The following is a 15,590-nucleotide window of genomic DNA, read 5'->3' as shown; positions in this document are numbered from 1 at the left end:
CCAGGAAATTGATGTGATGAAGACGCTCCTGCGGGGTCCAAAGACCTTGGGTGCGAAGGTCCCCCAGGTGAGCTCCCCATGCATAGGGGGAGGCATCCGTGGTGATGATCATGGAATGCGGGGGCAGATGAAAAAGAAGGCCCCTGGAAAGATTTGAGGAGTCCAACCACCATTGTAGAGATCGCTGAAGAGACGATGTCACAGAGATGGGATGAGAAAGAAGATTCGAGGTCTGTGACCACTGGTTGGCCAGAGTCCATTGAGGTGTCCTGAGGTGGAGTCGTGCCAGGGGAAGCACATGCACCGTCGAGGCCATGTGGCCCAGAAGGACCATCATTTGTCTGGCAGAAATGGAGTGATGAAGGAGCACCTGACGACACAGGTGGAGCAGAGTTCGCTGACGATCGGAGGGGAGAAACGCCCTCATTAGGGTGGTGTCGAGAACCGCTCCGATGAACTGAAGTCGCTGGGTGGGAAGCAGATGCGACTTGGGGTAGTTGATCTCGAACCCCAGAAGATGGAGGAGAGAGATGGTATGATGAGTGGCTTGTAGCACAAGTGGAGACGTAGGTGCTTTCACCAACCAATCGTCCAAGTAGGGAAACACCTGGAGGTTGTGAGACCGGAGGAACGCCGCCGCCACAATGAGGCATTTGGTGAACACTCTGGGTGATGAGGCCAGGCCAAAAGGTAGCACTTTGTACTGATAGTGTCGATGGTGCACCTGGAATCGTAGATAGCGACGTGAGGATGGATTGATTGGGATGTGAGTGTAGGCCTCCTTGAGGTCCAGGGAACATAGCCAGTCGTTCCGAGAGAGATGAGGGTACAGTGTGGCAAGGGAGAGCATTCTGAACTTCTCCTTGACGAGACACTTGTTGAGGTCCCGGAGGTCGAGGATGGGACGTAGGTCTCCTGTCTTTTTTGGAACTAGAAAGTAACGGGAGTAGAATCCCCGGCCCCTTTGTTCCAGAGGTACTTCTTCGATGGCATTGAGTAGAAGGAGGGATTGGACCTCCCTCAGGAGGAGGGGGGTTTGAGTTGAAAGAGAAGCAGACTCTACGGGAGGATTGTCTGGTGGAAGAGTCTGGAAGTTGAGAGAGTAGCCGTGGCGGATGATGTTTAGGACCCACTGGTCCGATGTGATGACCTCCCAACGGCTGACGAAGATGCGGAGCCTGCCTCCGATTGGCTGGGGAAGAGGCAATGAGGGTGGAAGACTGGCTAAGCCCTGGAGAGAGGAGTCAAAAGGGCTGAGAAGGTTTGGCAGGAGGAAGAGCCTTGGCCGGTTGGTTAGACTGGGCACGAGCCTGGGCGTGCTGGTGTTGGCGGGCCCGCCTAGGTTGCTGTGGAGGTGGATTGAGCGGCCTAGCGGAGAACCTGCGCTGGTATGAGGTCTGTGGCCTGTAAGGACGAGCAGGTGGAGCCTTTTTCTTAGGTTTAATGAGAGTGTCCCATCTGGTCTCATGGGCAGAGAGTTTTTGCGTGGTGGTATCCAGGTACTCTCCGAACAATTCATCACCAAGGCATGGGGCGTTGGCTAATCGGTCTTGATGGTTGACGTCCAGATCAGAGACCCTGAGCCAGGCTAGGCGGCGCATGGCCACGGCGATGGCAGATGCACGGGAGGTGAGCTCAAAAGAGTCGTAGATAGAGCGCACCATAAATTTTCTTAATTGAAGCAGGCTGGAGACATGCTGTTGGAAAAGTGGGACTTTATGCTCTGGCATGTACTTTTGCATGGCGGAGAGTTGCATTACCAGATGTTTGAGGTAGAAGGAAAAATGGAACGAGTAGTTGTTCGCCCTGTTGGCAAGCATGGCATTCTGATAGAGTCGCTTGCCAAACTTGTCCATAGTTTTGCCCTCTCTGCCAGGAGGGGTGGAGGCATAGACACTGGATCCCTGAGTCTTTTTTAAAGTGGACTCCACCAGGAGAGACTCATGAGGGAGTTGGGGTTTATCAAATCCTGGGATTGGTATAACCCTATAGAGGCTGTCTAATTTACGGGGGGCCCCAGGAACAGTCAGCGGGTTCTCCCAATTTTTATAAAAAGTTTCCCGTAAGATATCATGCACGGGCAACTTTAGGAACTCTTTTGGGAGGTTGATCAAAATCTAATGCCTCCAGGAAAGCTTGTGACTTCTTAGAGTCAGATTCCAGTGGCAAAGACAAAGCACCCGACAACTCCCTGAGAAATTTTGAGAAGGAAGATTGTTCAGGTTTAGATGCGGTATCGGGTGCCGAAGGCTCTTCGTCCGACGACGATGCATCCTCCTCGGTACCGGTAGGGGATTGTTCCCATAGGTCCGGGTCTCTGACATCGGTATGTGCGTGTCGAGAGACTGGAGTGGAAGGCTCGGCATGGTGAGTTTTAGACAAAGATTTGCCTGAGCGTACCGAGACGTTACCGGGTGATGTAGACCTGTGTCTGTCTCGGTCCCGGGAAGTACGGTGCCGGTCAGAGTCGTGGGGAGACCGGTGCCCTGCCCGGTCCCGAGGAGGATCGGTCGTCGTCAAGGCCATAGTCTCGGCATGGGAATGGAGATGTGGTGCCGAGAGAATGGGCATGGAGGAGTCCATAGGTACCGATGGAGTGGATACCGGTTGGACGGTGTGGGGCTCGGGCCGGTCTGGTACCGAGAGCAGCGGTGCCAAGATAGAGGGTAAGAGCTGCTTAAGTTGCTTGTGGAGTTGTTCCTGCAACTGGTCCTGGAGGATGGCCGCAATGCGGTCGTCCAGGGGAGGCACCGGAACCACTTTTTTCTTCTTTGGTTCCATGGGTGCCGCTCTACACTCCGGCGATGAGGGGGCCGATGACGAGGCACTCACCGAAATCGGAGTGGAGCGTTTTTTGGCTCGGCGTGGAGCCGAAAGGACTGGTGCCGTCCCCGAGGTGGGAGGGCGCTCAAGGGTGGAAGGCTTCTTAGCCGGCTTACCTGGCGCCGGAGGCGCCGATGTCGACTCAGGCGGTGTCGAAGTGGTCGGTGTCGACTTCGACGGTGCCGCAGATGAAGAGGTCGAATCCATAATCGGGCCGGTGCCGAAAAGTAGATTTTGTTGGATTTGACGATTCTTCAAAGTGCGTTTTTTAAGAGTGGCACAGCGGGTGCAGGAGTCCGCCCGATGTTCCGGTCCCAAGCACTGTAAGCACCAGTTGTGTGGGTCAGTGAGGGAGATCGGGCGTGCACACCGCTGGCACTTCTTAAAACCGGGCTGCGGGGGCATGAATGGGAATACGGCCTCCGCAAAATCAAACCCCGAGGCCTGGATCGTGCCAACAGGCCCCGCCGGGGCAGGAACGAAAAATAAAGCAAAAAGAAAGGAAATTTTTTTTTTTTTTTTTTTAATTGAAAGAAAAAAGCACCCGAAGGTGAAAAAACCGAAAAAAGAACGCGAGCGGGAAGGCAAAAGGAGGATTTCAACGACGTTGAAAAACACACGTCTTCTTCGCTCCGCGGAAACGAAGAAACTGGGGACCACGCACTCCTCCGTCGGGCGGGAAGGCACTCGCGCACGCGCGGTGCGGCCAACTAGAACTTTCTAGTAAAAAGGTCCGTACCGTGGGCTCCGTCGGTGAAGTCACCCATGCGTAAAGAATATGCTGCCTGCTTGTCCTGGGATAAATCTGTGGGACTGATGGGCAATAATAGCGTTCTGGTTTGATTTTTATTTTTTTTTGTCAGAAAGAACTCAAAGAGTATCAATACAGCAAGATTTGCAAGGATCAGGCCCTACAGAATGTGGAGTCCCTCATGGTTTAGTGCTATCCCCTTTAACGTTTTATGTGCATCTATTAGGAAGTTAATCCGAAATAGGGAATTGCAGAATTGGACCTATGTGGATGATCCTACATATATTTAACTCTTGGAGAAGATGGACATCGTCAACTAAAAATGTTACAATCCCGTTTAGAATATATTTTTGATTACATGGACTAGAATAGGTCGTTACTAAATCCTCAAAATAAACTGAAGCCTCATGGGAACATAAATAATATATGCATTATGTTCCTTCAACCCAAGAGCAAACAACAGGTGTTCCTACCTTGAAACATGCATTCATAGCCAGATTAAGAACGTTTGTTGACTGTGGTTCTTTTGTCATAGAGAGACTAGATTACTGTAATTCTATTAAAGGGCGCTACAACCCAACCCCCACCCCCATGCAGTTGGTGCAGAATACTACAACAAAAACTGTATAAGATTTGATCATATTTGGCCAGTTGTGTGTATAGTGAACAGGCTTCCTGTGTGTGCTAGGACAGAATTCAAGATTCTCTCTCTCTCTCAAGTCTTAAATGTCAGGGACTCCTACAAGAGAAATTGCAAATATGTTCCAGGTTGACCCCTGCATTATGAACAAGATACGTGAAAAGTATGAAACAACCTTTTCCCATCTATGACCCTAAGAGTTAAATCTGCTCTCTATAAACTTGAAGGAAAATCAAGATTACCTTAATTTTGGAAAATATTTGAAATCATGGCTGTTTGACAAATTTCAAATGAGATATGTAGGAATATATATTACGGGAGAAGAGTTAACATAAAGGAATCTCCATTTTGCAAGTAAGATTTGATACATCTGTTATTGCTTTGCTGGATTTTGGGGGTGTTTTTGTTTCAATTTTTACTTATTTTATGGATGTTTTAATGGGGGGGGGGGTTCACATTGCTTAGAAATTCTTGGGAATTTAGGTGATTAATGAATGGAATATAAAAATGAAAATAAACTGGCAATCATCTCAGGCATACCTTACTGGGATCTTAGCATAGTGGTGGTGGTGGGAGGGGGTCATGAAGAGAGATCACTGGATTTTGCTAGCACTACAGTGGCATATTAAGGGTCTGTTTAGTAGGAAAGCAGATTTTATGAAACCAGGCCTTAAAAGGACCATTCTTCTTAGTGGCTGCTTGCTAAGTTTTCTGGCTGGCTCCTAGATTCAGAGACAATTTGTCAGGGCCTGGTTCAGAAGGATGCTGTATGAATCTAATATTTCTCCATAAGGTGCAATTTGCATGCCAATCCTAGGCTGTTCAAACTAGGTGAAATCAATATATTTTTAGTTGACAAAAAGCTAATCTTCAATGCAGGGAAATTAAAATATACCATGACTCCATCACGGTGAGATCTGTGCTCTTCCAAATCCTCTCTTTTCGCAAACCCCAATTTTTACACAGCTGGGGAAAACAAACGGAACAAGAGGCAGAAGATGTTTAGTGGAGAAAGAAAAGCCGACGTACCTTTTCCTTTTTGCACTGCCAGTATCGGATGTGGCAGAAGAGATCATGCTGTCTCCATCCTCAATGTCGTCTCTCCTTGCAAGCTCTTTCTTCTTAGCCTGAAAGAAAACAAATCCCTGGAGTGAGGCACACACTGCCAAATGTTCCCAGAATACATGAATATTAAGCAGCTGCAGAGATCAGGTTCATTTGGAAAGATACAGCCAGCAATGATGCAAGACAATTAAAACACCGCAAAGTCTTCTAGGAACCGTCTGATTTATAATTTGCTACATTTTCATGCTGATTATGCTCCGTCATGCCCCACCCCCCCTATCTGTGCTGCATTTTCAGGAGATTTAATGCTTCCATTTCCCAGCAGGGGTGAAGGAAATTGTTTCTTCTTGGTATATCAATCAAAACTGTGCCTTCATTTTGAAAAAGAAACAATTAAATAGTTTCTTCAAGGGCCACCAGTGGCAATTTGCTGAATATTTCTTGCAGTTTATGACATATACTGTACACACACACAAAAAAATATTCCAGTATTGTCTACCATCTGCTTGTGAACAAACACGGCGCTCAGTGTAGAATATGTACTTTTACCCACCCCAAACTTCTTAGTTTTCACCTCAGTTGATTGCTCACAAGAGGCCGGAGCCATCTCCCTAGGGCCTGAAACTCTAGGCTCTCTTCCTCTCAGAAGAAAACAGGCCTTAATCCTCTATTGCTCCAGATATGTTAGATAGATTTTGAGCCCGCCAGGACAAATAAGGAAAAATGCTTGAGTACCTGAATACAAACTGCTTAGACAACATCCATTCATAAAAATATTTCTCAAAAGTCCCAATGGGGTGGTCACAGGGACTTGAGGAAAATTCAAACTTGCATGTTCACATTTTCTAAATTCTTCTGCTTATCCTGATTAACACCAGCTACAGTCATTAACAGTGAAGAACTTTTCTCAATGGCCACAAATTTGGTCTTGGAGAAGCAGATCTACAATGTCAGCATCTATGAGACAAACATTTTTTTTTTTTTGCTACATAGAGCTTTTTCGACCCCAGTTTGTTTACAAAAATTAGATAGTTCTAAGTCTAATAGGTGTTGGCATTGTAATCAGGATGCAGGGATCATTTAATTTTTTTTGTCCTTGTATTACTGTATTTTCACGCATATACACGATTTTACAAACCGAGCATAACCATGCGCGTTATGTGTGAGCATGTTATACAATTTTTTTTTTTCATTGCGATCCGGCATCCCCCCTGCGAACCGGCATCCTCCCCCATGCTCGCGTCCCCCCCTCCCCCGCGATCCTACATCCCCCCCAGCACTGCAAAGACATCGCTTACCCCGATTGGGCACCGGCACCAATGCACAGGACGTGCCAGTGCCAGTGCCCGAAGATCCTCCCTCGCCTGGGCTGGGCTGGGCTGTGCGAGGGAGATCCTCCCTCTTCCCTGTGCTGGGCTGGACTGGGCTTTGAGCATTTGCGCAAGCTCAAAGCCTTCTGGTCTCGCTCTCTCCGAGATTCTCAGATTCTGTGATGTCATACAGTGGGTCTTTAAATAATTATCACAGGCTTAGCAGCCATCTTTGGGGCATTTGAGAATGGATTGCATGTTGATTACAAGTTCAGTGGACTGTAGTGTTTAGATTACGGTATCATTTATTTTGATTTTTATCCCATTCTCCCAGAAGCTCAGAACGGGCTACAAGTAGACCTTCACAACCGATTGAAAACAGACTAGTCATGACAACAAATAGGTTACAGTAGACAACAACAGAGCTTATTCTAGAGATCAGACTGGTCATAGCGAAGAGTACTAGGAGAAGTATATTGAGGAGGCAGTTTTTAATGGCCCGATTGGCTTTGCTGCTCTGCGGAAGGTCATTAGCGAGTCTAGCGACCTGATCTGTGTCATCATTCTATGCATTTCAACAGCATTATTTTTTTTCCTGCAGGCTTGTTTCTCTTATTCCCTGAAGCAGCCATGAGGCGAAACGCTTGGCCATCGTTGGTAGGGATGCTAGCCATGGCTCCTCTACATGGTTGAATATAAGTTTTTCATTTAATTATCTCAGCATTTGAAACCTAATAAAGAACGAAAAAGTATTAAATTCTATGAGATGTTTTGCCATATACCTGTTAAGAGTTTCTACTGAAGTTATTTGTCTTTTCCAGTTGGACAAGTGTTTCCTCCCTAACGGGGTTCTGAGGCTTTTCCACCAGTACACCAATCATAGAAACCAAACACTTGTAGTGTCTGTTTTCACTGACTTATTTTCACAGCTCTTTTGAACGGAAGTATAATTGAATTTCAGTTGTGTGGGTATTTTTTTATATATGATTTTGTGAACCCCATTATTTACCCTTCTCCATTGAGAATATTGACCATTTAAACCTACTCTCTGTTTTCTCTTTCAACCAGTTCTTAATCCATAATAGGTCATTACCTGCTATCCCATGACTTTCTAATTTCGTCACAAGTCTTTCATGCCTTTTGAAATTCCAAATACACAATAACATGAAGTAGCCACCTAGGCCCGGATTCTCTATAGGCTGCCGATCGCGTGTCAATCACGTGACGGCACCCCATAGAGAATTGCGCCTTTGCAAAAGATAGGTGCCGGAAATGTTGGCCTTCTAACAGGGGGGGATATTCTATAAACAGTGCTGAAACGTAGGCGCCAGTAGGTTAATTGAGAAACACCATTTATAAAGGTGAAAAATGGTAAAATTAAAGCATCTACATAAATGGTGCCAGAATTGCACCTACGTAGGCGCTTCACGATGCTTAACGCCACTCCGGTGGTGTTAAGTGCCGTAAAGTGCCTATATAGGTGCGATTCATAGCAAAGATAGGCGCCAGACATTTTCGCCCCGTAAGATCTCCTGCTTTCCAAACAAGTACTTCACCTGCATGAGCTGTTGCAACTTGAAGACTCTCTTGTAGATGGCTGAATTCGGAACATTGTAACGTTTGGCATTTTCAAACATTAAGTTCATATCCGCCTCCAAATGGTCCAAACCCTCATATTCCTGGTTCTTCAGCTTGGTTCTACAATATAGATACATGGAGTTATAAAAATTTTATTCCAGCTCAATATATGCTCTTGAATGTCATGAACAAAATGGTATTACAAACTATTAGCATTTAAAGAACATACTTATGATAAAAACATTATTGTAGTTGCAAAAATCAGGTGGATGCAACCCGAGCACCCCCTTCACAAACCTGGTTACAGCTGGGTGAGAGGCTAACGAGACGTTCTTCCCTCGAGCTCTGAAACACGAAATGCCAGCCACTTGTACTCTAAGAGAACTTACTACCAGCCCCTTTTCAAGTCCAATTTGAACAAAAGCTAGCACCACCGAGACTGGAGCTCACAGTGGTTCCATCTGTTCTTTAATACACCAGTGCTGAAACATCTTCCAGGCCTTAGTGTAAGCCAGGGGCGTCCAACCTGCGGCACCGTGAAATATTTTGTGCAGCCCTGGTCGAGGGCGATGCAGTATTTTCCTCTTCTGCCCCCGGGTGTTTACCGTCTTGACAGCTCCCTCCTGTCTTGCTGCAGCGTTTGCACGGCCCCAGAAACATTTTTTCAGCCCAGGGAAGTCAAAAAGTTGGACACCCCTGGTGTAAGCTGAAATTATGGATGGCTTCTTAGCTCTAAGGAGGGTTGCAATAACCACCTTCAAATATCTCCTATGTTCTAACTCCACACACTCAAGAGCAATGCCATAAGATTAGCATTCCGGTTCTTCTAAGGTCACTGGCCCCTGAGTCAATGGCTTTGGATGAACTGGGAACCAGATCTGAGTATCAAGGCCTCAACAGTCAACCCAGGGCTACAAAGACAACCATTCCTGGGTAACTGGCATGAAATATGAGTAACGGGGTCTGAGGAGACCATTACCATTGATTTTAAGGTCAAATGATGGATTTTGAGGTAGATGGAGAACTTTTAAAATAAAATTGGGAAATCCAAGATGGTCACGGCGGCAACATTTTGGCACCAAAACTGGCTAAAAACAGCCAAACTAAAACTCCAAAAATAAAAATAGGATTTAGAAGGAAGGGGGACCCTCTAGGCAACCTTAGAAACTGTCAAAAAAACAGTTTGCAGACCCCCCTCCCTGACTTTCCCATAGACTGTAACAGTTTGTACGTACTGTGACATGCTGAGCTGCAAAGGTGCTTCAGCTCCTGTGTGAAGCTGAAATTTGGAGAAGGATACTGCCGCAAACAAAAATCAGCCTCCCATGCTGAAAACTTCTGGCTGCCAGCAGGAGCAAGACCAGACTGGACCTCTAATCCACTGAACCATGAAAGCAATGGGGGAGGCGACATGCAGCCTGCACCCTGAAAGTCCCCGAAAAGGGCCACTGCAGGTGCCAAATCAGTCTCCACTCAAACTAAACTAAACTAAACCTTGGGTTTGTATACCACGCCATCTCCGCAAGCGTAGAGCTCAGCACGGTTTACAGAGTTAAGATAGAAAGGAGCTACAATGAAGGGTTATAGGAGAGGAACTAAGAAGATAGAGAGGGACAAGGGTACCAGAGAGCGGGAGGTGATTAGATTTTTGAAAAAAGCCAAGTTTTCAAGTGTTTGCGGAAGGATTGGAGGGAGCTTGAATTTCTGAGCGGGGATGTGAGGTTGCTCCAGAGTTCTGTGATTTTAAAGGGGAGGAATGTTCCAAGTTTTCCTGGGCGGGATATTCCTTTTGTAGAGGGGAATTATAGTTTCAGTTTTTGGGAGGGTCTGGTGGAGTTGGGGTTTGAGGAGTTCCAAAAGAGTGGGATGACAGGAGGAAGGATGCCATGTAGGATCTTGAAGGTTAAGCAGGCACATTTAAAGAGGACTCTGGAGTGTACTGGAAGCCAGTGAAGCTTGGACAGGAGTGGGGAGACGTGATCGAACTTGCCTTTTGCGAAAATAAGCTTAGCCGCGGCATTCTGAATTAGCTGAAGTCTATGGAGGTTTTTCTTAGTTAGACTTATATAGATGGAGTTACAGTAATCCAGTTTAGAGAGGATGGTGGATTGAACAAGGACGGCGAAGTGAGAATGATGAAAGCAGGATCTCACTTTCCTCAGCATATGAAGGCTAAGGAAGCATTTTTTTACCAAGGAGTTGAGGTGATCATTGAAGGAGAGAGAGGAGTCTATGATGATGCCTAGGACTTTGCTTGAAAACTCAAGCTGAAGAGTGGGGCCGGAAGATAGTGGGATGGAGGTGGGTAAATGATCTAATGTTGGGCCGAGCCAAAGTAATTTTGTTTTGGATTCATTCAGTTTCATTTGTACAGATTGGGCCCAGGATTGGAGGTTCATTATACATGCGGATATGTTCTCAGCGAGGTTAGTGAGGTTCGAACTCAAGAGCAAACTAGCATTGAAGGGAATGGTCCCCGAGCTCCTAAAATGTTAAGCAGGCTGGCTATACAGATACCACAGTGGGAATGGCCTACCAGCTGCAGACCCCAAGTCTACTTCTTCTCCCAAGCAGAGGTAACTCAGGATTACTAGGAAATCTGCAGCATCAAAAACCTCTGAAATTTGCCAAAAAGAAAAATACCCCAAAATAAAAGTTTTAAAACAGAAGAGACACACACACTTTCAAGCAACCATGCGGAAGGAAAAACTGAAGGGGCAGTACACTCCATTGAGAAATGAGGAGGAATTGAAAACTGTGATTGATACCTTCTACATAGCACGTAGGTTTGGATTCACTACCCACTTGACCAGAATGACACAACTATTGCTTTAGAAGTCATAGAAACATAGAAGATGACGGCAGAAAAGGGCTACAGCCCATCAAGTCTGCCCACTCTGCTTACCCACCCCCTGTCTATGCCCTAATGACCCAATTTCCTTATCTTGACCCTCGTAGGGAACCCACATGGGTATCCCATTTATTCTTAAAGTCTGGCACGCTGTCTGCCTCGATTACCTGCACTGGAAGCTTGTTCCAATGATCAACCACTCTCTCTGTGAAGAAATACTTTCTGGTGTCGCCATGAAATTTTCCGCCCCTGAGTTTGAGCGGGTGCCCTCTTGTGGCCGAGGGTCCCTTGAGAAAGAAAATATCATCTTCCACTTCGACACGTCCCATGAGGTACTTAAATGTTTCGATCATGTCTCCCCTCGAGTGTAGAGCTGCAATTTGTTCAGTCTCTCTTCATACGAGAGACCCTTGAGCCCCTTGGGCCGTCCGCTGAACCAATTCAATTCTGCGCACATCTTTACTGTAATGTGGCCTCCAGAACTGCACACAGTACTCCAGATGAGGTCTCACCATGGCCCTGTACAACGGCATTATGACTTCAGGCTTTCGGCTGACAAAACTTCTATTGATACAACCCAATATCTGCCTTGCCTTAGATGAAGCCTTCTCCACTTGATTGGCAGTTTTCATGTCTGCACTGATGATTACTCCTAAATCTTGTTCTGCTGAAGTCCTAGTTAAAGTTTCTCCGTTCAAAAAGTACGTCCTGCATGGATTTCCGCTTCCGAAGTGCATGACCTTACATTTCTTAGCATTGAAGCCTAGCTGCCAGGTTGAGGACCAACTTTCCAATGTAAGCAGGTCCTGCACCATATAATTCTGTAAACTGCATTCACTTACTATATTACATAGTTTGGCGTCATTGGTGAATAGTGTTATTTTACCTTGAAGCCCTTGAAATCACAAAGGATACATTACCATAACTTTGTTTTTAGTAAAGATCATTCAAACCTTCAAAAAATTCTATAAAAATAAAAACCAAGAACACAACACAAAAAGTCCATAGTTTGTTATTGAGAAAGACAAGGGGGAAGCCACTGCTTGCCCTGGATTGGTAGCATGGAATATTATTACTCCTTGGGTTTTGGCCAAGTTCTAGGGACCTGGATTGGACACCATGAGAATGGGCTACTAGGCTTGATGGACCATTGGTCTGACCCAGTAAGGCTATTCTTATAGGGATCAATGTTCTCAAAATTCTAGCCTTCTATTTCTTTAGTTAGCAGGAAGCCCATTGTTTCTTCTGCAAATGAAGCCAGGTGAGGGGAAAGAGGGAAAGAGAAAGTGAATTAAAGCTGTGGGTAGATGAGAGAGAGTGAGAAAGAGAGAGAGAGTGTGTGAGAGTGTGAGAGAATGAGAGTGAGAGTGAGAGGAGAAAAAGAATGAGAGAGAGAGAGAGAAAGAGAGTGAGAGAATGAGAGTGAGAGAGAGAGAGAGACAGACAGACAGACAACCCACTATTTGATGAAATCACAAGGCAAAATACAATAGTGCATGTTTTGGCCCTCCAAATGTTACAAAATCTAAAATGTAGCCAGACAGAAAAAGTTTGGACAAGCCTGCTCTAAAGGCCGACATATAAAATCCCTCTAAGTACTGGCATGCAAGACAATATTCTTAAACGTGAATACATGCAATTCACACTTATATTTTCTTACCTAATTTGCTGCAATGAGATGGGAACCTTGATTTGCTGATAATAATCAGGATACTTCTTCTTTGATGGCAAATGGAAAAAGGGCTCAGCAATAAGCTGGCCTTTATTGTTTCGAAAGCCCCTAACTGTTTCATAAAGCTGATATAAGGGGTTAGACATATCCATAAATGAACCACTGCTTTCTGCTTCAGACTCTCCTTCATCATCTCGTCCAGAGGAGACTAGAACAGAAGACACATTAATTGATTGGAGACAACACTCACAGTTTGGCTAGCAAGATTGGATGGATCAATCAAATGGTATTTAATTGCTGTCATTTATTATGTTACTAGCTTACACTCATTAATACTGGAGATAGGGGTATGCAGCATTGTGCAACCGTAACATCTGCTAGTCAAATTCAAATTATACACGTACCAGATTCCAAAGGAAGTTGCAATCTGTGGCCTCTGGATGGAAACTGTTGTTGCAGTGGCTGGGCTAGAGAGTCAGGAGATAAAAATACAGAAAATCCCCAGGTAAGTGTAAATGAAGGTTCATTACTACAAAGCCAGCAGGAGCCATCTCTGGCTCTAACTGACCCTAAAGTCCAATGAAGAAGGAAATTGCTGCAAGGCAAAAAGAAAATAATTGAACTGAAAACACTACACTACCCTATACTGTCAAACCATGAATTACAGGCAGTCCCAGGGTTAAGAACGAGTTCTGGTTTTCAAACCGTTCTTAAGTTGAATTTGTATGTAATTGGATCCTGTACAGTATACAGTCTATAAAACATTAAAGAAACAGGCCTCAAAATAAAGTACTGTAGTTTAAATAGAAAGAAAAGATAGGTTTACACTTACTTTTGTTCTTCATCTGTCTCTCTCCAGTACATCCAACATTTCTACCTCTCATCTCTTTCTTCCCCATGCAGCTGTACCTCATGCCTTTACCACCACGTCTAATATTCCTCTCTCCCTCCGTATGCCCAACAATTCTCCCTTTCTATTCCTTCCTCCACCTCAGCATCTCTTTCCCTCACTCCCTCCATTCTTCCATCCTATGTCTCAAGTTCTTGCTCACCTCCTTCCCTCTCTCCATTCTGTGTCCTAAGTTCATTCTCCCTTCCTCCTTTGTCTGAAACTTGTGCTCCCTCCGTTCCTTCTGTGTCCCAATGCAACTCTGCCTGATGTCAGATGGAAGGCTTCCAAGTCAGCCTTGTACGCGAAGAGAAGTGTGGCTGGGAGGAGGGAGCTGGCCAGAGAAGGTAAACACCCATGGGAGGGAGGGAGGCACAAATTTGGGATGCAGAATGGAGGAAAGAACAATGAGGGGCAAGTTGGGACACGGAAGGGAAGAGGAGGGTTGCGTTTGGACAGGAAGGGAGAAGTTCATAAGTATGAGTCCGAAGTAAGTCAGACATTCTTAACCTGGGGACTGCCCGTACTCAATTACCTCAGAATATTAGAATAAAAACATACTGTAAATTAGCTTGCCGTGATAGTCACAGCCAGGGACTTTAAAATTTCTCCAGGAATTACTTGTATTTGCTATGTATTCCCAATTCCTTCCCCTCTTCTCCCCGATAATTTATTTCTTGGGAAATGGCAAAAGTTGATAATTATAATTCTTACAAAAGAAATGCACACCCCACACCAGTGCTGCCCTCTCACTTTCTGCCACTTCTCATCCCTTCTCGCCTCTACCCCACCTCGCTCTGAAGCATTCTTCTCCTTTCCAGTACACCCTTGTTATTTATTTGGGTGCTTTTAAGAAAATTGAGAGTGGTTCAAAACACCGCAGTTCGATTGATCTTTGGATTGAAAAAATGGGAGCATATATGAAACTCCACTGGCTACAGATTGAGGCCAGAGTTTTGTTTAAGTTTGCCTGCATTTGTTACAAATCAATTTTTGATTTGTCTCCTGGATGCCTTGTTTCCCATTTTTCTTTGAACCAACCAAATAAGGTCACACGCAGAGTTTGTCTGTTTACATTTCCTTCCGCTAAATTATGTTGTTACAAAAGATTTCTGGAGAGAACTCTCTCTTTTCAAGCTGCCAAATTGAATGATTGGTTTGGTAAAATTATGCTAGGATCCTCATCTTATCTTGATTTTAGAAAACTATTGAAGACCCAACTGTTTGAAAAATTTGTGTCCTAACTGGTTGTTTCGTCATGCAATGTATCTTCTTCTAAATTGTATTTTTACTGTATGGTCGGTTCTTATTTGTTGTAATCTGCTTAGAACCATTCTTTTAAATTGCATTTTGCTTTTAAATCATATTTTCTACTGTAGGACCAATTCTTATTTATTGCATTTTGTTTTGAATTGTTTTTTCCTTTGAAAATTACTCTCCTCTGTATAACTTGTGCTTATTTGTTGTAAACCGCCTAGAACCATTTTTTGGTTAGGCGGTATATAAAAATAAAATTATTATTCTCTCCACCTTTCGTCCCTAATATCCCTTCCTGTCCCCGTTATCTCTCTCACTTCATCCTTCTCTCCTCCTGTTTCCTGTTCTCTTCTCCCTTTCTATCCTTCTCCTTCCCCCTTCTATGTCTCACAAGCTGCATCAAGGCCATAACTGAGACAACATATTCTTCTACTGCTTCCTATGCCTGGGTCCTGGTTGGAGTCAAAGACATTTCTGTTGTCTCCCCTAGCTCTTGGCCCATCAGCTGAGAAAGCAGTTATTTACTTGTAACAGGGGTTCTCTGAAGACAGTGGGATAGTGTGGCGCAGTGGTTAAAGCTACAGTCTCAGCACCCTGAGGTTGTGGGTTCAAACTCCACGCTGCTCCTTGTGACCACGGGCAAGTCACTTAATTCCCCCATTGCCCCAGCTACATTAGATAGATTGTGAACCCACCAGGACAGATAGGGAAAATGCTTGAGTACCTGAATAAATTAATGTAAACCGTTCTGAGC

The 15,590-nt window shown here is 45.0% G+C and overlaps 1 protein-coding gene across 7 annotated transcripts in view; it reads right to left on the bottom strand.

Annotated features, from left to right (window-relative positions):
• Positions 1 to 15,590, bottom strand: part of PBRM1 (polybromo 1) — a 171,101-nt gene that overhangs the window by 79,916 nt on the left and 75,595 nt on the right. For all 7 annotated transcript variants that reach the window (XM_033926217.1, XM_033926219.1, XM_033926220.1 and 4 more), the window contains exons 11-14: positions 13,095 to 13,157; positions 12,679 to 12,898; positions 8,146 to 8,287; positions 5,244 to 5,341 (exon numbers count right to left, since the gene is read on the bottom strand). In XM_033926217.1, coding sequence (XP_033782108.1) covers positions 5,244 to 5,341; positions 8,146 to 8,287; positions 12,679 to 12,898; positions 13,095 to 13,157 — 523 coding nt within the window. The remainder of the gene's footprint in view (positions 1 to 5,243; positions 5,342 to 8,145; positions 8,288 to 12,678; positions 12,899 to 13,094; positions 13,158 to 15,590) is intronic.

The sequence above is a fragment of the Geotrypetes seraphini genome, chromosome 17, assembly GCF_902459505.1.
Source record: "Geotrypetes seraphini chromosome 17, aGeoSer1.1, whole genome shotgun sequence".
Taxonomy (NCBI): Eukaryota; Metazoa; Chordata; class Amphibia; order Gymnophiona; family Dermophiidae; genus Geotrypetes; species Geotrypetes seraphini.
The sequence above is the reverse complement of the archived record's forward strand: the minus strand, read 5'-3'. Positions and strand labels throughout refer to the sequence as shown.